This window comes from Triticum aestivum, chromosome 4B, assembly GCF_018294505.1.
Source record: "Triticum aestivum cultivar Chinese Spring chromosome 4B, IWGSC CS RefSeq v2.1, whole genome shotgun sequence".
Lineage (NCBI taxonomy): Eukaryota > Viridiplantae > Streptophyta > Magnoliopsida > Poales > Poaceae > Triticum > Triticum aestivum.
In genome coordinates, this window is record NC_057804.1 from 283,406,306 (window position 1) to 283,421,546 (window position 15,241).

The 15,241-nt window shown below is 46.3% G+C and overlaps 1 protein-coding gene across 4 annotated transcripts; it reads right to left on the reverse strand.

The window, feature by feature from the left end:
* Positions 1 to 10,896: 10,896 nt before the first annotated feature.
* LOC123091994 (polyamine oxidase 4) lies at positions 10,897 to 13,160 on the reverse strand. Of its 4 annotated transcripts, XR_006443986.1 has the most exons (6): positions 12,838 to 13,160; positions 12,248 to 12,301; positions 11,875 to 11,990; positions 11,720 to 11,808; positions 11,509 to 11,619; positions 10,897 to 11,427 (listed from the first exon to the last, which is right to left on the reverse strand). XR_006443986.1 is itself a non-coding variant. In XM_044513632.1 (5 exons), exons 1-5 carry the CDS (start codon positions 12,863 to 12,865, stop codon positions 11,412 to 11,414), a joined length of 336 nt encoding a protein of 111 aa, XP_044369567.1. In that variant the 5' UTR covers positions 12,866 to 13,160; the 3' UTR covers positions 10,897 to 11,411. The 4 variants fall into 4 exon arrangements, 2 of the variants coding, with proteins under 2 accessions (XP_044369567.1, XP_044369566.1); XR_006443985.1 differs by having other exon boundaries at positions 11,720 to 11,990; XM_044513632.1 differs by lacking the exon at positions 12,248 to 12,301 and having other exon boundaries at positions 11,899 to 11,990.
* Between the last annotated feature and the right edge of the window lie 2,081 nt (positions 13,161 to 15,241).

Here is a 15,241-nt window from a genome sequence, read left to right on the forward strand (position 1 = left end):
GAAACCCTAGGCGCATGGGCCTATGTGGGGCTGGTGCCCTTGGCCCATTAGGCCAAGGCGCACCCCCTACAGCCCATGTGGCCCCCCGGGACAGGTGGCCCCACCCGGTGGGCCCCCGGGACCCCTCCGGTGGTCCCGGTACAATACCGATAACCCCGAAACTTGTCCCGATGCCCGAAACAGGACTTCCCATATATAAATCTTTACCTCCGGACCATTCCGGAACTCCTCGTGACGTCCGGGATCTCATCCGGGACTCCGAACAACATTCGGGTTACTGCATATACATATCCCTACAACCCTAGCGTAACTGAACCTTAAGTGTGTAGACCCTACGGGTTCGGGAGACAAGCAGACATGACCGAGACGACTCTCCGGTCAATAACCAACAGCGGGATCTGGATACCCATGTTGGCTCCCACATGCTCCACGATGATCTCATCGGATGAACCACGATGTCGAGGATTCAATCAACCCCGTACGCTATTCCCTTTGTCTATCGATATGTTACTTGCCCGAGATTCGATCGTCGGTATCCCAATACCTCGTTCAATCTCGTTACCGGCAAGTCACTTTACTCGTACCGTAATGCATGATCCCGTGACCAGACACTTGGTCACTCTGAGCTCATTATGATGATGCATTACCGAGTGGGCCCAGTGATACCTCTCCGTCATACGGAGTGACAAATCCCAGTCTTGATCCATGTCACCCAACAGACACTTTCGGAGATACCCGTAGTCTACCTTTATAGTCACCCAGTTACGTTGTGACGTTTGGCATACCCAAAGCACTCCTACGGTATCCGGGAGTTACACGATCTCATGGTCTAAGGAAAAGATACTTTGACATTGCAAAACTCTAGCAAACGAACTATACGATCTTGTGCTATGTTTAGGATTGGGTCTCGTCCATCACATCATTCTCCCAATGATGTGATCTCGTTATCAATGACATCCAGTGTCCATAGTCAGGAAACCATGACTATCTGTTGATCAACGAGCTAGTCAACTAGAGGCTTACTAGGGACATGTTGGTGTCTGTTATTCACACATGCATTACGATTTCCGGATAACACAATTATAGCATGAATAAAGACAATTATCATGAACAAGGAAATATAATAATAATGCTTTTATTATTGCCTCTAGGGCATATTTCCAACAGTTGCAATGTTTAGAGCTATCAAACAACATGTTACAAGAACTTAACATGGCAAACAAAGGCATGGAAAGCTAATACTAAAGACAAATAACAAAACTCCCTTACTGAACTTATTCTAAAGATCAACAGAAAAGATGGTATCATCCATGCAAATATGGCAAATGATATGACAGATTCATACATGGCAGGAACAACAATAAGTAGGCATGTTGGTGAGCTTGTACCACTCACCACAGAGCAATGCATGGCATGGAAATGTGCCCACCAGTAATATGGCATATTTATGAAGCTAAACATGGCAAGAGCAAGTCCATAGCATGCTTGAATCACTAGCAAAGCTCATGGCAAAACTGAACTTAATGTCAACAGGCTGATAGCAACATTATTTAGCACTTTGAGAGCAAGATTAAAACAAGTTACAGCAGGATATAAATGCAACCAGGGGAATGAATGGATAGAGCATGACATGTATAACAAAACATCCTTAGTGAACATTTCCAGATTGTGCATAGAATGACTTGTAGCAGCAGGTTTACAAAGCATCATGATATAGCAGATTCAGCCTAACAAAACAGCAACAACAAGTACCCTACTTCACGAGCTCGATGCACTCACTAAAATACTCAAACAAATACATGGATTGCACCACTGTAAAGATGGCATGATGTAGCTCAAAACTCATGTAGACATCAGGCTCGTAGGATCCACACACAAAATGCAACGAAAAAGACAAAACAACAAGTTATAACAGTTTCAGCAGGTTAACATCATATAGCACTCTTGCAACGATGATTAGGGCATCAAGATGGAATCAAACGAGCATGGCACAATATAATGAAATGAAAAACGTCTCACAAGGATCATTTGGATATATTATGCATGAAAAACGGGGCCACAAGCATAGAGTTATGACATGATGAACATGCTAACATAATGTGATGAAATCAGGGACTTAGTCAAATATTCTATTGCGAGCACGGAATAGCTATAACACGCATGGGCGAGGAATAGGTGCTGGGCTGAAGCTCACCTAGTGGGCCTGGCCCAAAAATCGGTGGGGAGACGGGCCAATAGGGGCACGCAGGAGCTGGGCCGCGGGTGGGGCGTGGCCCACACGCAGAACGGGCGGGGAGCAGCGTCAGCGTGAGCCTGGAGCTCGTGCGCCTAACTCCATGGCGTCCTGCTCGCCGGCTGAGCACGAGAACGGCGACGGAGGGTGCGGGCAACGCCGGGAATCGGTCGGAGACGGGCGGATCCGGGACGGCGTCGCCGGATCCGACCAGGACTGGGCGGCGCTGGACTCCAGGCGGCGAGGACTCATGGCGCAGCGGCAGCGGGACGGACGACGGCGGATCTGGGTTGGGTGTTCCGGTGGTGCGAAGCACGCCAGCGGGTTCGGGTCCTGGCGGGGGCTCGCCAGCGGTGGGGGTCGGCTCCGGCGACGCGCCGGCCGACGCGGGGCTGGACGGGGCGAGGAGCTCCAGATCGAGCGAGGGCTCCGGGGCGAGCACGCCCTCGAGCGCGAGGCAGCAGGGCGGTCCGGGCCTGGGCGGGCCTGGGAGGGCCGCGCGGGTGGAGAGAGGATGCAGGGACGCATGGCGCCTCCTGAGTGGAGGAAAACGGCGGCGCGACGGCTGGAGGCTAATGGCTGAGCGCCCGGTGGCGCCTGTGAGGTGGCCGGCGGCGGATCTGGAGGGAGGAGGCGGCGGCGTGGCCCCCGAGGTGGGAGGAGGCGCTGAAATTGAGGAGGGGAGAGATTAGGGAGTCGGTTTTAGCCTGAAATGGAAAGGAGGGAGTCTATATATAGCAAAAAGGGGTTAGGGTTGGGGGTTCTGGAGCGTCCGATCGCGATCCGACGGACCCGATCGAGAGGGGTGTTAGGCAGTCCTAGGTGGGCTGTGAAGAGAGGCTTGGGATGAGAGGAGAGGGGAGAAATGCAGCCCGGCAACTGTTTCTGGATACCGAAAAAGTCCGACGAAGGTACCGGCAACGGTACCGCTATTAGTTTAACGGTTGGGCAGTCAAACGAACTCCGAATGCGACGTAATTTGACAAGTGGCCTGTCTACACTATAATAAGACCGCACGCCAACTTTCATCCCATTCCGAGAACATTTTTATGCCACTTATAAAATAATATTTCGGAGGTGCCGTGGGCGCGTGTGAGTGTGGTTGGGCTCAGAATGGACAACGGAGAGAACCGGGGGAACCCGAATGGATGCAAGTTTTGAAAAACATGCAGGTGAAATGCAGATGATGACATGGCAAAGTGCAACACACAAGCAAATGACATGGCAATGACGGAGAATAACTAGCGGACACCTGGCGCAACGAAACTGGGGCGTTACAACACTCCTCCACTAACAAGAGATCTCGTCCCGAGATCTTAGGACTGAGATGGAAGAGAAAGAGGAAGAGGTGAAGTAAGAACGCAAGAGAGAAGACAAACAAAGTCGAGAGCACTAGGTTAGAAAAGATGAACGGCGAATATGACGAGAACCAAATGCTCATGAAAACAAGATAGGCTCTGAAACCACTCCGGTTAGAACAAGATAGAAAAGGAATAATAATGAAATAATTTAGGCAGCACTCCGGCTGAAAATGGAAGGAAAAGAGACCTGAACTTCACAAGATGTGATGACCCTTGACGAGATGAACACCACAATGCCTCCGGAAGAATTGAAGGAATGGAATGACAAGAACTTAGAAGGAAGGGTTGAACGGAGTTTTTGAGAAAATCAACAACGAAATAATAAGCTTGTTGTGGACTTATCAAAAACAACTCAAAACTTGAGGTGAAATTATACCATAACCAAAAGTTTGAATAGCTGAGAAGAATGAAGAAATGCAAAACTTCACTTCAGGTGAAAACGGAGAATTAATTGCCCTTCGAGACGCAAGAAGAAAAGATACTTGAATTCCTCCAACAAAATCTTGATGAAAACTTGAAAGAATGAATTAAATCAGGAAGAACCACCATGAAGAACTCCGGTGACAAAAAGGATGATGGGATAGAATGGAGGATGAAAGAATAAAATTAAAGCTTGCGATGATTTAGATGGGGGTTCCGACGAAATGGCCGAGGAAATTTGAACTCCGGAAAAGAAAAAATGAAAACACTTGGAACTAGAATTTATTCATCAAGAACAAACTTCGAAGGAAGGGATTACTCACTTGGATGAAATAAGAATAAGATTTATTGTATGCTTATCCTTCATCAAATTAGATTGATGACAAGCAATGGATTTAGCATACTACTTATTCTTCTTGAAAAGGATTAAGGGGGGGTATAACACAAAACTTGAGAAAGTCTTCATGAACCACCGGTAGGATTGGAAAGAACGAAAGGATATATGTGAAAAGAACGAAAGTAAATCTTGAACGAACCACCATAAGAAATGATAATGAACAAAGAAAAGAGAAAGAATCGCTGGGAAGAATTAGAGCAATCACGAAGATACTTGAGGGAATTTAGAGAGAGAAAAAACGAAGAGATTGCGAACTGATTGAAGAGTACTTGAATGAAGCACCGAAAGAATATTGAGACGACCGAAGGGGCATAGACGTAGAATAATTGGAGAATGAATTCGAAAACTTAGAACGAAGAAATATTCCGAAAAGATGGCCTCCGGATGATTGAGACGGAAAACAACTCCTGAAATACTCCGGATGGATGAAAAGAATTTCTGACAAATGGGGTAATTTGCGAGGATAACATGAAGCTAGAACAACGAATATTCGAGAGAACGGACAAGGTTTAGAGGAGAAACTCTTCTTTGGTCTTCAAATGATGACGAGAAACACCACCAAAATTTGTTAGGCACTCCGGGAGAACAAAAAGTGAAGAGGTTCAGGCAACAATGAAAAGAATTTGAAAGCGATCTTGGAGAAGGCATGTGACTGATGAAATTCATTCTTACGTCACACTTGAAAAGAATTTGAGAATAACCCGGGGAGAATTAGAAGAATCGGGTAATATCCTGGGAAAAGACCTGTGGGTTAGGGCCCACTAAAAGAAAACACCGTTGGAAAGGGATGTTGAACAGATAGATGATGCACCGGAACAAATGAAACATTTGAATGAGGTGACACCCTCGAATTAATTCGAACGCAGACGAATCTCTTGAGATGTCTTGAGCACTCCGAAAAGATAAACTGGCGAGAGGCGAACGAGCAAGGGGAAAACATTTGAGCCAAGGAAATGAATATGAACAACACCGAAAAACTTGAATTGAATCCACCGGAAAAGACATGAAGAATGTCAAACAAAAGAGAATTCACCGGTTGAAACAATTGACGAAAGACTGAAGAGGCTCTGCACGAATGAAATTGATGGTCGAAAGAGACTCAGACTCCGGGAAGAAAAGGGTGGGAGGGCGGGAAAACAAAGGCAACTTGGAAGGGGAACCGACGAATATCTTGAAGAGAAAACACCGGTTGAAGTCATTGAGGAAAGAAAGCAAAGACTTCGCATGAGTAGGATGGATACTCGATTACGGGCTCCGACTCCGAGATGAAAAAGGGTGGGCGGGTGGGAAAAGAAAACAACTGAGGATTGAACTTGGCAATGATGAAGAGGCTCGAGTCAACTTGACGAGAAATGCACCGGATAAAAGAGCTGAGAACCAACGAAAGAAAAAAAAACTAACCGCGTGAACCTAAAGAAAATTTGAATGGGAAGAGAAGTAATTCAAAACACCTACGTCAAGATTCCTCACCAGAGCGATGAAGGGGCCGAGGAGTAAAAAGAATTCTTACTCTTCGGTATAACTAGACTCCGAAAAAGTTTTCTTCTAGACTCAACAACGGGCAAACTACACGATCAATCAAGGGGGCTCCTAAGGTCGGTCGAGGCTCTGATACCAACTTGTCACGCCCAATATGCGATACTATCCTAAAGAGACTCGAAGATCCCACCAAGGATAAAACCGCATATTGATACGCTTTTGCAAGATGGATATCATTACATCAACATTACATAATAGATGGGGATACATACAAAAGGCATACAATGCCACACGAATACAACATCATCTTACATAAGAGCACCATCCGACTATGGATGAAACACAAACAGAAACTCAAACGACATCCACCCTGCTAGCCCAGGCTGCCGACCTGGAACCTATCCCCTGATCGAAGAAGAAGCAGAAGAAGAACTCCAAAACAAGCAAACATCGCTCTCGCGTCAAGATCATCGCATAACATGTACCTGCAACTATTGTTGTAGTAATCTGTGAGCCACGAGGACTCAACAATCCCATTACCATGGGTATCAAGACTAGCAAAGCTTAATGGATATGGAAAGGATAAGTGGTGAGGTTGTAGCAGCGACTAAGCATGATATGGTGGCTAACATACGCAAATAAGAGCAAGAAGAGAACAAACGGAACGGTCGTGAAGCTAGCAATGATCAAGAGGTGATCCTGAACTCCTACTTACGTCAAACATAACCCAAAAACCGTGTTCACTTCTTGAACTCCGCTGAAAAGAGACCATCATGTCTACACACGCGGTTGATGCGTTTTATTTCGGATCTGGTGTCAAGTTATCTACAACCGGACATTAACAAATTCCCATCTGCCACATAACCGCGGGCATGGCTTTCGAAAGATAATACCTTGCAGGGGTGTCCCAACTTAGCCCAAGCTCTCACGGTCAACGAAGGATATTCCTTCTCCCAGGAAGACCCGATCAGTCTCGGAATCCCGATTTACAAGACATTTCGACAATGGTAAAATAAGTCCAGCAAGACCGACCGATGCGCCGACATCCCGAGAGGAGCTGCACATATCTCGTTCTCGGGGCAACACCGGATGAACACTACGTACAACTAAAACCAGACCTCAAGTTTCCCCGAGGTGGCGCTGCAAGTGGCTCTAGTTCGGACCAACACTTAGAGAAGCATTGGCCCGGGGGGGCTAAATAAAGATGACCCTCGAGAGAGCGACTCCCAAGGGAAAAGTAGGTGGTGGTGAGGCAAATGGTAAAACCAAGGTTGGGCCTTGCTGGAGGAGTTTTATTCAAAGCGAACTGTCAAGGGGGTCCCATAAATCACCCAACCGCGTAAGGAACGCAAAATACGGGAACATAATACCGATATGACGGAAACTAGGGCGGCAAGAGTGGAACAAAACACCAGGCATAAGGCCAAGCCTTCCACCCTTTACCAAGTATATAGATGCATTAATTAAATAAGAGATATTGTGATATCCCAACATAATCATGTCCACCAAGGGGCAATCTTCAACTTCACCTGCAACTAACAACGCTATAAGAGGGGCTGAGCAAAGCGGTAACATAGCCAAACAACGGTTTGCTGGGAAGGGTGAAAAGGTTAGAGGCTGACATGGCAAATTGTGAGGCTCGAAGAGCAAGTGATAGGTAGCGCAGCAAAGCGATAGAACGAAGCAACTAGCATAGCAATGATAGTAGTGAGATCCAGGGTAGTGGTCATCTTGCCTGAAATCCCGCAAGGAAGAAGAACGAGTCCATGAAGAAGATGAAGCCATGAAGACAAACCAAGCGTAGACGAACGAATCCTCACGATCGCAACAAAACGGGAACTATCAAGAAGAAGCACACAACATAGTAAACACACCACATATGGACAAGACATGATGCACAACAAGCATGATGCATGACAAAGCTACATGAGGCTACTCATGGCAAGAGATGATGCAAACAAGAGCAACACATCAAAGCAAGTTTAAATGAGGCCGAAAATAACATATAACAATTCCGGTAAGTCCTCATATGCAAATTTCGGAATTGGTCCAGAACTGAATAAATCTTATGTTCAAGTTTTTAAACAGCAAGTTAAGATGCATCAAGATGTTCTACACGAGATTCTAGTCAAGTTACATATAAAGTTCATTTAATTCGGAGCTACGGCCTAGAAGATATGAGCAAAACAAGTTAAGCATGGCATTGGTGCAAAATGCCTACAAACATCAATCAAACACCTCAAAACAAGGATGCAACATGATAATATTAAACTTCATGCAAAATCAAGAAGTTTCATATAGAGCACACTCAAAACGGAGCAACGGTTCAAGACATACACTATACAAGTTTAAAGGACAAGCTGTCCAAAACAGCAACTAGGCATCTAACAAGCATCAAAACAATATGCTACAGCACCTAAACATAAGAACAAAAAGCATGGGCATGAAGTACAGGTAAAGCATGACAAAACATGAACACTGAGCTATCTCCAGAAATAACTAGAACATGCTCAAAAGGACATGGCAAGATTGCAAATTATAACAGTTTCAGGCTTAGCATAAATAACACCAGGTTGCAATCTTTAGAGCTATCAAACAACATGTTAAAGGAACTTAACATGGCAAACAAAGGCATGGAAAGGTAATACTAGAGACAAAGAACAAAACTCCCTTACTGAACTTATTCTAAAGGTCAACAAAAAAGATGGTATCATCCATGCAAACATGGCAAATGATATGACAGATTCATACATGGCAGGAACAACAATAAGCAGGCATGTTGGTGAGCTTGTACCACTCACCACAGAGCAATACATGGCATGGCAAGGTGACCAACAGTAAGATAGCATATTTATAAAGCTAAACATGGCAAGAGCAGGTCCATAGCATGCTTGAATCACTAGCAAAGCTCATGACAAAACTGAACTTAATGTCAGCAGGCTAACAACAACATTACTTAGCACTTTGAGAGCAAGATTACAACAAGTTACAACAGGCTATAAATGCCACCAGGGGCATGAATGGATAGAACATGACATGTATAACAAAACATCCTTAGTGAACATCTCCAGATTGTGCATAGAATGACTTGTAGCAGCAGGTTTACATAGCATCATGATATAGCAGATTCAGCCTAGCAAAACAGCAACAGCAAGTACCCCACTTCACGAGCTCGATGCACTCACTACAAGACTCACAAAAAAACATGGATTGCACCGCTGTAAAGATGGCATGATGTATCTCAAAACTCGTGTAGACATCAGGCTCATAGGATCCACACACAAAATGCAACGAAAAAGACAAAACAGCAAGTTATAACAGTTTCAACAGGTTAACATCATATATCACTCTTGCAACGATGATTAGGGCATCAAGATGGACTCAAACAAGCATGGCACAATGGAATGAAATGAAAAACATCTCACAGGGAACTTTCTGATATAGATTATGCATGAAAACGGGGCCACAAGCACAGAGTTATGACATGATGAACATGCTAACATAATGTGATGAAATCAGGGACAGTAAAATATTCTATTGCGAGCGTGGGATATCTATAACACGCACGGGCGAGGAATAGGTGCTGGGCTGAAGCTCACCTAGTGGGTCTGGCCCAAAAATTGGTGGGGAGATGGGCCAATAGGGGCGCACAGGAGCTGGGCCGGGCGGGGCGTGGCCCACACGCGGAACGGGCGGGGAGCGGCATCAGCGCGAGCCTGAAGCTCGTGCGCCTGACTCCATGGCGGCATGCTCGCCGTCTGAGCACGGGAACGGCGACGGAGGGCGCGGGCAACGTCGGGAATCGGTCGGAGACGGGCGGATCCGGGGCGGGGTCGCCGGATCCGGCCGGGACTGGGCGGCGCTAGACTCCAGGCGGCGAGGACTCATGGCACGGCGGCAGCGGGACGGACGACGGCGGATCTGGGCTGGGTGTTCCGGCGGCGCGGAGCACGCCAATGGGTTCGGGTCCTGGCGGGGGCTCGCCGGCGGTGGGGGTCGGCTCCGGCGACGCGCCGACCGACGCGGGGTTGGACGGGGCAAGGAGCTCCAGATCGAGCGAGGGCTCCGGGGCGAGCACGCCCTTGAGCGCGAGGCAGCAGGGCGGTCCGGGCCTGGGCGGGCCCCGGATGGGCCTGGGAGGGCCGCGTGGGTGGAGAGAGGATGCAGGGACGCGTGGCGCCTGCTGAGTGGAGAAAAACGGCGGCGCGGCGGCTGGAGGCAAATGGCTGAGCGCCCAGTGGCGCCTGTGAGGTGGCCGGCGGCGGATCTGGAGGGGGGAGGCGGCGGCGCAGCCCCCGAGGTGGGAGGAGGCGCTGAAATTGAGGAGGGAAGAGATTAGGGGGTAGGTTTTAGCGTGAAATGGAAAGGAGGGAGTCTATATATAGCAAAAAGGGGTTAGGGTTGGGGGTTCTGGAGCGTCCGATCGCGATCCGACGGACCCGATCGAGAGGGGTGTTAGGCAGGCCTAGGTGGGCTGTGAAGAGAGGCTTGGGATGAGAGGAGAGGGGAGAAATGCAGCCCGGCAACTGTTTCCGGATACCGAAAAAGTCCGACGAAGGTACCGGCAACGGTACCGCTATTAGTTTAACGGTTGGGCAGTCAAACGAACTCCGAATGCGACGAAATTTGACAGGCGGCCTGTTTACACTATAATAAGACCGCACGTCAACTTTCATCCCGAACATTTTCATGCCACTTATAAAATAATATTTCGGAGGTGCTGCGAGCGCGTACGAGTGTAGTTGGGCTCAGAACGGACAACGGAGAGAACCGGGGCAACCCGAACGGATGCAAATTCTGAAAAATATGCAGACGAAATGCAGATGATGACATGACAAAGTGCAACACGCAAGCAAATGACATGGCAATGACGGCGAATAACTAGCGGACACCTGGCGCAACGAAACCGGGGCGTTACAACTTACAACCACCTTGTAACAAGAAGGAAAGTCAGATATCACAACTGTCGTTGGGAACCCGCTCAGTTTATATACACACTTGAAGCCTTAAGTACTGAATAATTTTTAGATATTGAGATATTTACCCCGGTGTCCAAGTTGTTGTACTGGAGAGACTGCTGATCATATATAACAATCCGAGCTTTCACAAAACTATCGGAAGTACCACTTCCTTCGGAAGTGAATCCAATCATTTTAATTTCACTGTCTGGTAGCAAACCAGGAATTCGACTAAATGCAGGGTTTGCAAGGAAGGGAGGCCAATAGGTAAAACATCTTGGGAACTAAAATAATCTGATATACTCCTCTCTTTTAGCATAGGTGTTCCAAATTCGTCAAAATCATCTGATGCTTCAAAAACCTTTCCTCGCTGTAACTTTTCTTTAGTGGGGCGCCTTTAGTTTGTGAACTATTCTTTCGAGCAGGAGCCGGGATTTCTTCGGTTTGCATACTGTTGATGAAGGACCTTGCCAAGTACCTTGGTACACGACTCCCTGGGTAAAAATACTGATCTTCAATTTCCAGTGACCGCAAAATAGTTCCAATCAGTAGGTTGCCACCCTTCATTCAGAGTTCAACCTATTTGTTTGCACAAAAAAAATTGGGTAAGTAAAATGAACCACGTATCAAGGACTGCATGTACATAAGAGACAGGTATACCTGACCACCAACTGCTCGAAATTCAGACAAGCTGCTCTCCTTAGCCAGTAGTACTTTTTTAGCTGGCCAATCAATGGTGCTAAAGAAATCTCATTACTGACACCGTGCAACCTGAAAAAAAAATTCAGCAACACCAGCACGAAGTTAGACAGATTATACAGATAAAATCTACCAAGAATTGTTCCAATTAATCGATTTGGGTGAAACTAACCATGAGGCTCCCATGTAGATGGGGCATCCAAAGTAGTAATCCGTATGAACATGGTCACCAATTCGATCTCTCGACTCAAGGACAGTCACCTGCTCAGGCAGCATGGGCATCATCTAATTAGAGGAACAGCAGACAGATCAGGATTTTGTCAGTACCTGAAAAGAGGAATTGGAGAGGACATGAGCCGCAGCAATCCCTGAGATTCCTCCACCGATCACGATGACAGATGGAGGCGAAGTGCAACGCCTCTCAATGGTTGGAAGCAGAAGGCCTGCAACACATCAATGCACATCGATTGTTCGTAATGAGCACCCAAATCAAACAGGGATAAAATCTATTATGAGCTTGGCAACGAGATTGCAAATTTGTACTCAATTATGATCGAATTGAGTGATTAGATCCAAAAAATCCTGTTTCGGCCCCCTTCCCATCGCCCAAAATGGCCCCTTCAAATTTAGCTAGGTATGAACCAAGAGACAAATATGTGTAGTAAGAGAAAGCAGTTTTTTATAGAAAAGATGTACATACTTAGCTATCAACTCATGGCATCCTAAGCTGCAGCTGAACAATATAGAAAATGCCCTGCAATACACAGCGTGAAGATTTTGGTACTTAAATTAGCTAACACAAGTACAACACTAATTTGGAGGCAAGACAGTACCAAGATCCAAGCTGACACATGAGAACTCAATTAAAATGAAAACTGAATTTATGTTCTGTCCTGGACATGACGATAAGCACATGAACTGTGGTAGCTCAAGCTCAAGTAACGCAAATGTCATTTACTGCTACCACCAATCAACAATAAGGTCAGAACGTTACTATGGTACACGCAAGCATTTGCTTGCACGGAACTAATTTGGAGGCCGGACAGTAACTACATCCAAGCTGACACATGAGAACTCAATTAAAATGAAAACTGAATTTATGTTCTGTCCCGGACATGACGATAATCACATGAACTGTGGCAACTCAAGCTCAAGCAACGCAAACATCATTTGCTGCTACCACCAATCAACAATAAGGTCAAAACGTTAGGTAATTATAACAGCTGATACCACTATGGTACACACAAGCATTTGCTTGCACGGAAGGAAGTGAGACAGGAATCGCCGTACCTCCGTTTTTGAAGCTGCTGGGATCCATGGCCAAAGTCCGTCACGCCACCATCACCGCGGCCAGGCGCATCAAGGTGAACCGGGGGAGAGGAGAGGAGCCGGAGGCGGCAAGAGGGGACGAGGAGACGCGGGCTAGGTCTTTCTTCTCTCGCTGCCCGCTTTTTCTCTGGGTGCTCCACGTGCACGGCGACCTCCCGCGGCTCGGCGCCTTGCTCTGCGTCGCCACGACGGCCGGCGGCACGAAGAGGAGGGAGGGGCTCCGGCTCGAGTGGGAGGGGATCGGGGAAGAGAGGAGAGTGGGTGGGTGGGGGCGCGAGTGCGGGCGGAGGCAGCGGCTAGGGTTTCTCCACGGGGGAGGCTGCCTTTTATATGCCTGCACGTGAAATGACTAGAATGCCCCTGGCGGGGCACGGAATTTACACACGATGGCACGAGTACTGTTCATGGCGAATTAGAGGCGACGTGGCTACCTTCATCCTGCCTATGACTTCTTGAAGGTTTATATGTTCAATCTCATAGTTGTATACAAATGAGACACACCCTTTTTTAGTCATGTCTTTTTAGTACATAATGCTAGTTTGTCTGCCAATTCAAAAAGAAATCGAGTTTCCAAAAATGATTTGAAATTTAAAAAATGTTTGTGTTTTTAAAAATTGTGTTTAGCAATTTGAAAATTCTTCTAGAGCTGTAAAAAAATGTTCATTATTTTCAGAAGTTGTTCATAATTTCAAAAGATGTTCTCATTTTTAAGTTTTATTTAAAAATAAAAAAACTGGGGAATTTTAATTTTTCTTCACTTTGTAAAAAGGTTCAGAAATTTCAAGAATTTATCATGTTTAACAAAACATTATTCATAATTTTTAAAAGGTGTGCAAAATTTGAAAAATTGTTTCCAATGTTTCAAGTAATGTTCAGTTACGCTACTTCCATTAGTTCTTTAAACTTCTCACTACATCTTTGCCATGGCGTGCTGTTTGGTGCAGTGGCTTGTTACGTTTGTGCAGATACAACAGGTCGGTGTTTGAAATTCTGCCACTCGCGTCATTCGTCTTTTTGCACGGAAATGTTTGCTGTCAGTTTCACATAAATGGGTCAACCCAGTTGGGCGCGTCCTCAGCCAAGGGGCGCTTCTATGCTGGGTGTCCTTATCCCAAAAAAAGGGCTGAGCGTTGTAAGTGAGAAAAAACAAACAAGACAAACAAACAATATAACAAATTGTTTAATTAGATGTGCGATATTATCTCACATCTAGATGTGACATAGATGGACCCTTGTAGTAAATTGCATGAGCGAGCGGTTCATAATTATTTTATCAAGTCATACATTTTTTTGATTAGGATAGAAGGGTAATTGCATTCATCGGTTGCTTCAAGAGTTAATAATGTACACATTGGAATATCAGTTGCATGCCCAAATATTTTTGTTTCATGGTAATGCATGACATTCAACTTATGTTATAACATGGCAATGGCGGGGAAGACATCGGATCTGTCTTCTTGGCTCAGGGTGCGTCACGGGCGGCGCATGCCTCGTCTCCTTTGATGGCAGTGGCAGATCGAAACACGGCGCGTGGGGATCAGGGCGGAGAATGGGGCGGTTGACGTGGGACATCTCCTTGGCCGTCTATGGGGAAGTATGGTGTGAAGGAGGACACCATGGCGAAGGTGAGGTGGGCATCATCCGACTTTAAAAAGAGAGGGCTCAAGCGAGAAATTTCTTCTATGACAGAAAACCGAGCGACAAGGGGAGGGTGCGTCGTTGGATGGGGGTTTTGTGTTGGGACTGCATATTGGAGATAACATGGATAGTTTAGACAACCACATTTCTCCTTCATATATGGGCTCGATTTGGGGAACTCGGACTGCCCAGACCGTTAGAGTTTTAGGAGACTGTTGGGTGCCCGTTTGATGTCCGAACAAGCCCAAACTTACGAGGGAGAAATTAGCTTTGACTTTCAAGACGATCTTAATCATTTATTTAATTCATATATATGCATTGTAGCCCGTAGCAACGCACGGACGTTCTACTAATAGGTCTTAAATAAGATTTAGCTGCACATAAGGATTTTCAAGCTTCAAAGCATAGATATATTTCGGAGAAGTAACTCTCACAACTTGACAGCATGAATGTAAATACACATAACTGAGTCATAACCTATCTACTACCCCTATAAAAACACGAAAATCGGAGATCCAGAACATCTACATCGTACACATCGTGATATCCAACGTCTCAACTTGTTTTCATGTTTAGCACCAAGCGATCAACCACGTCTTAGCACTAAACACGATTTACACAAAACCGCCACGAAGCCTTCACTTACACCTCTCAACTAAAGCTATGCATGGACAGCCCGGCCCGGAGGCCCGAGCCTGAAAGCCCGTCATCCGGGCCTGGTCCGGGC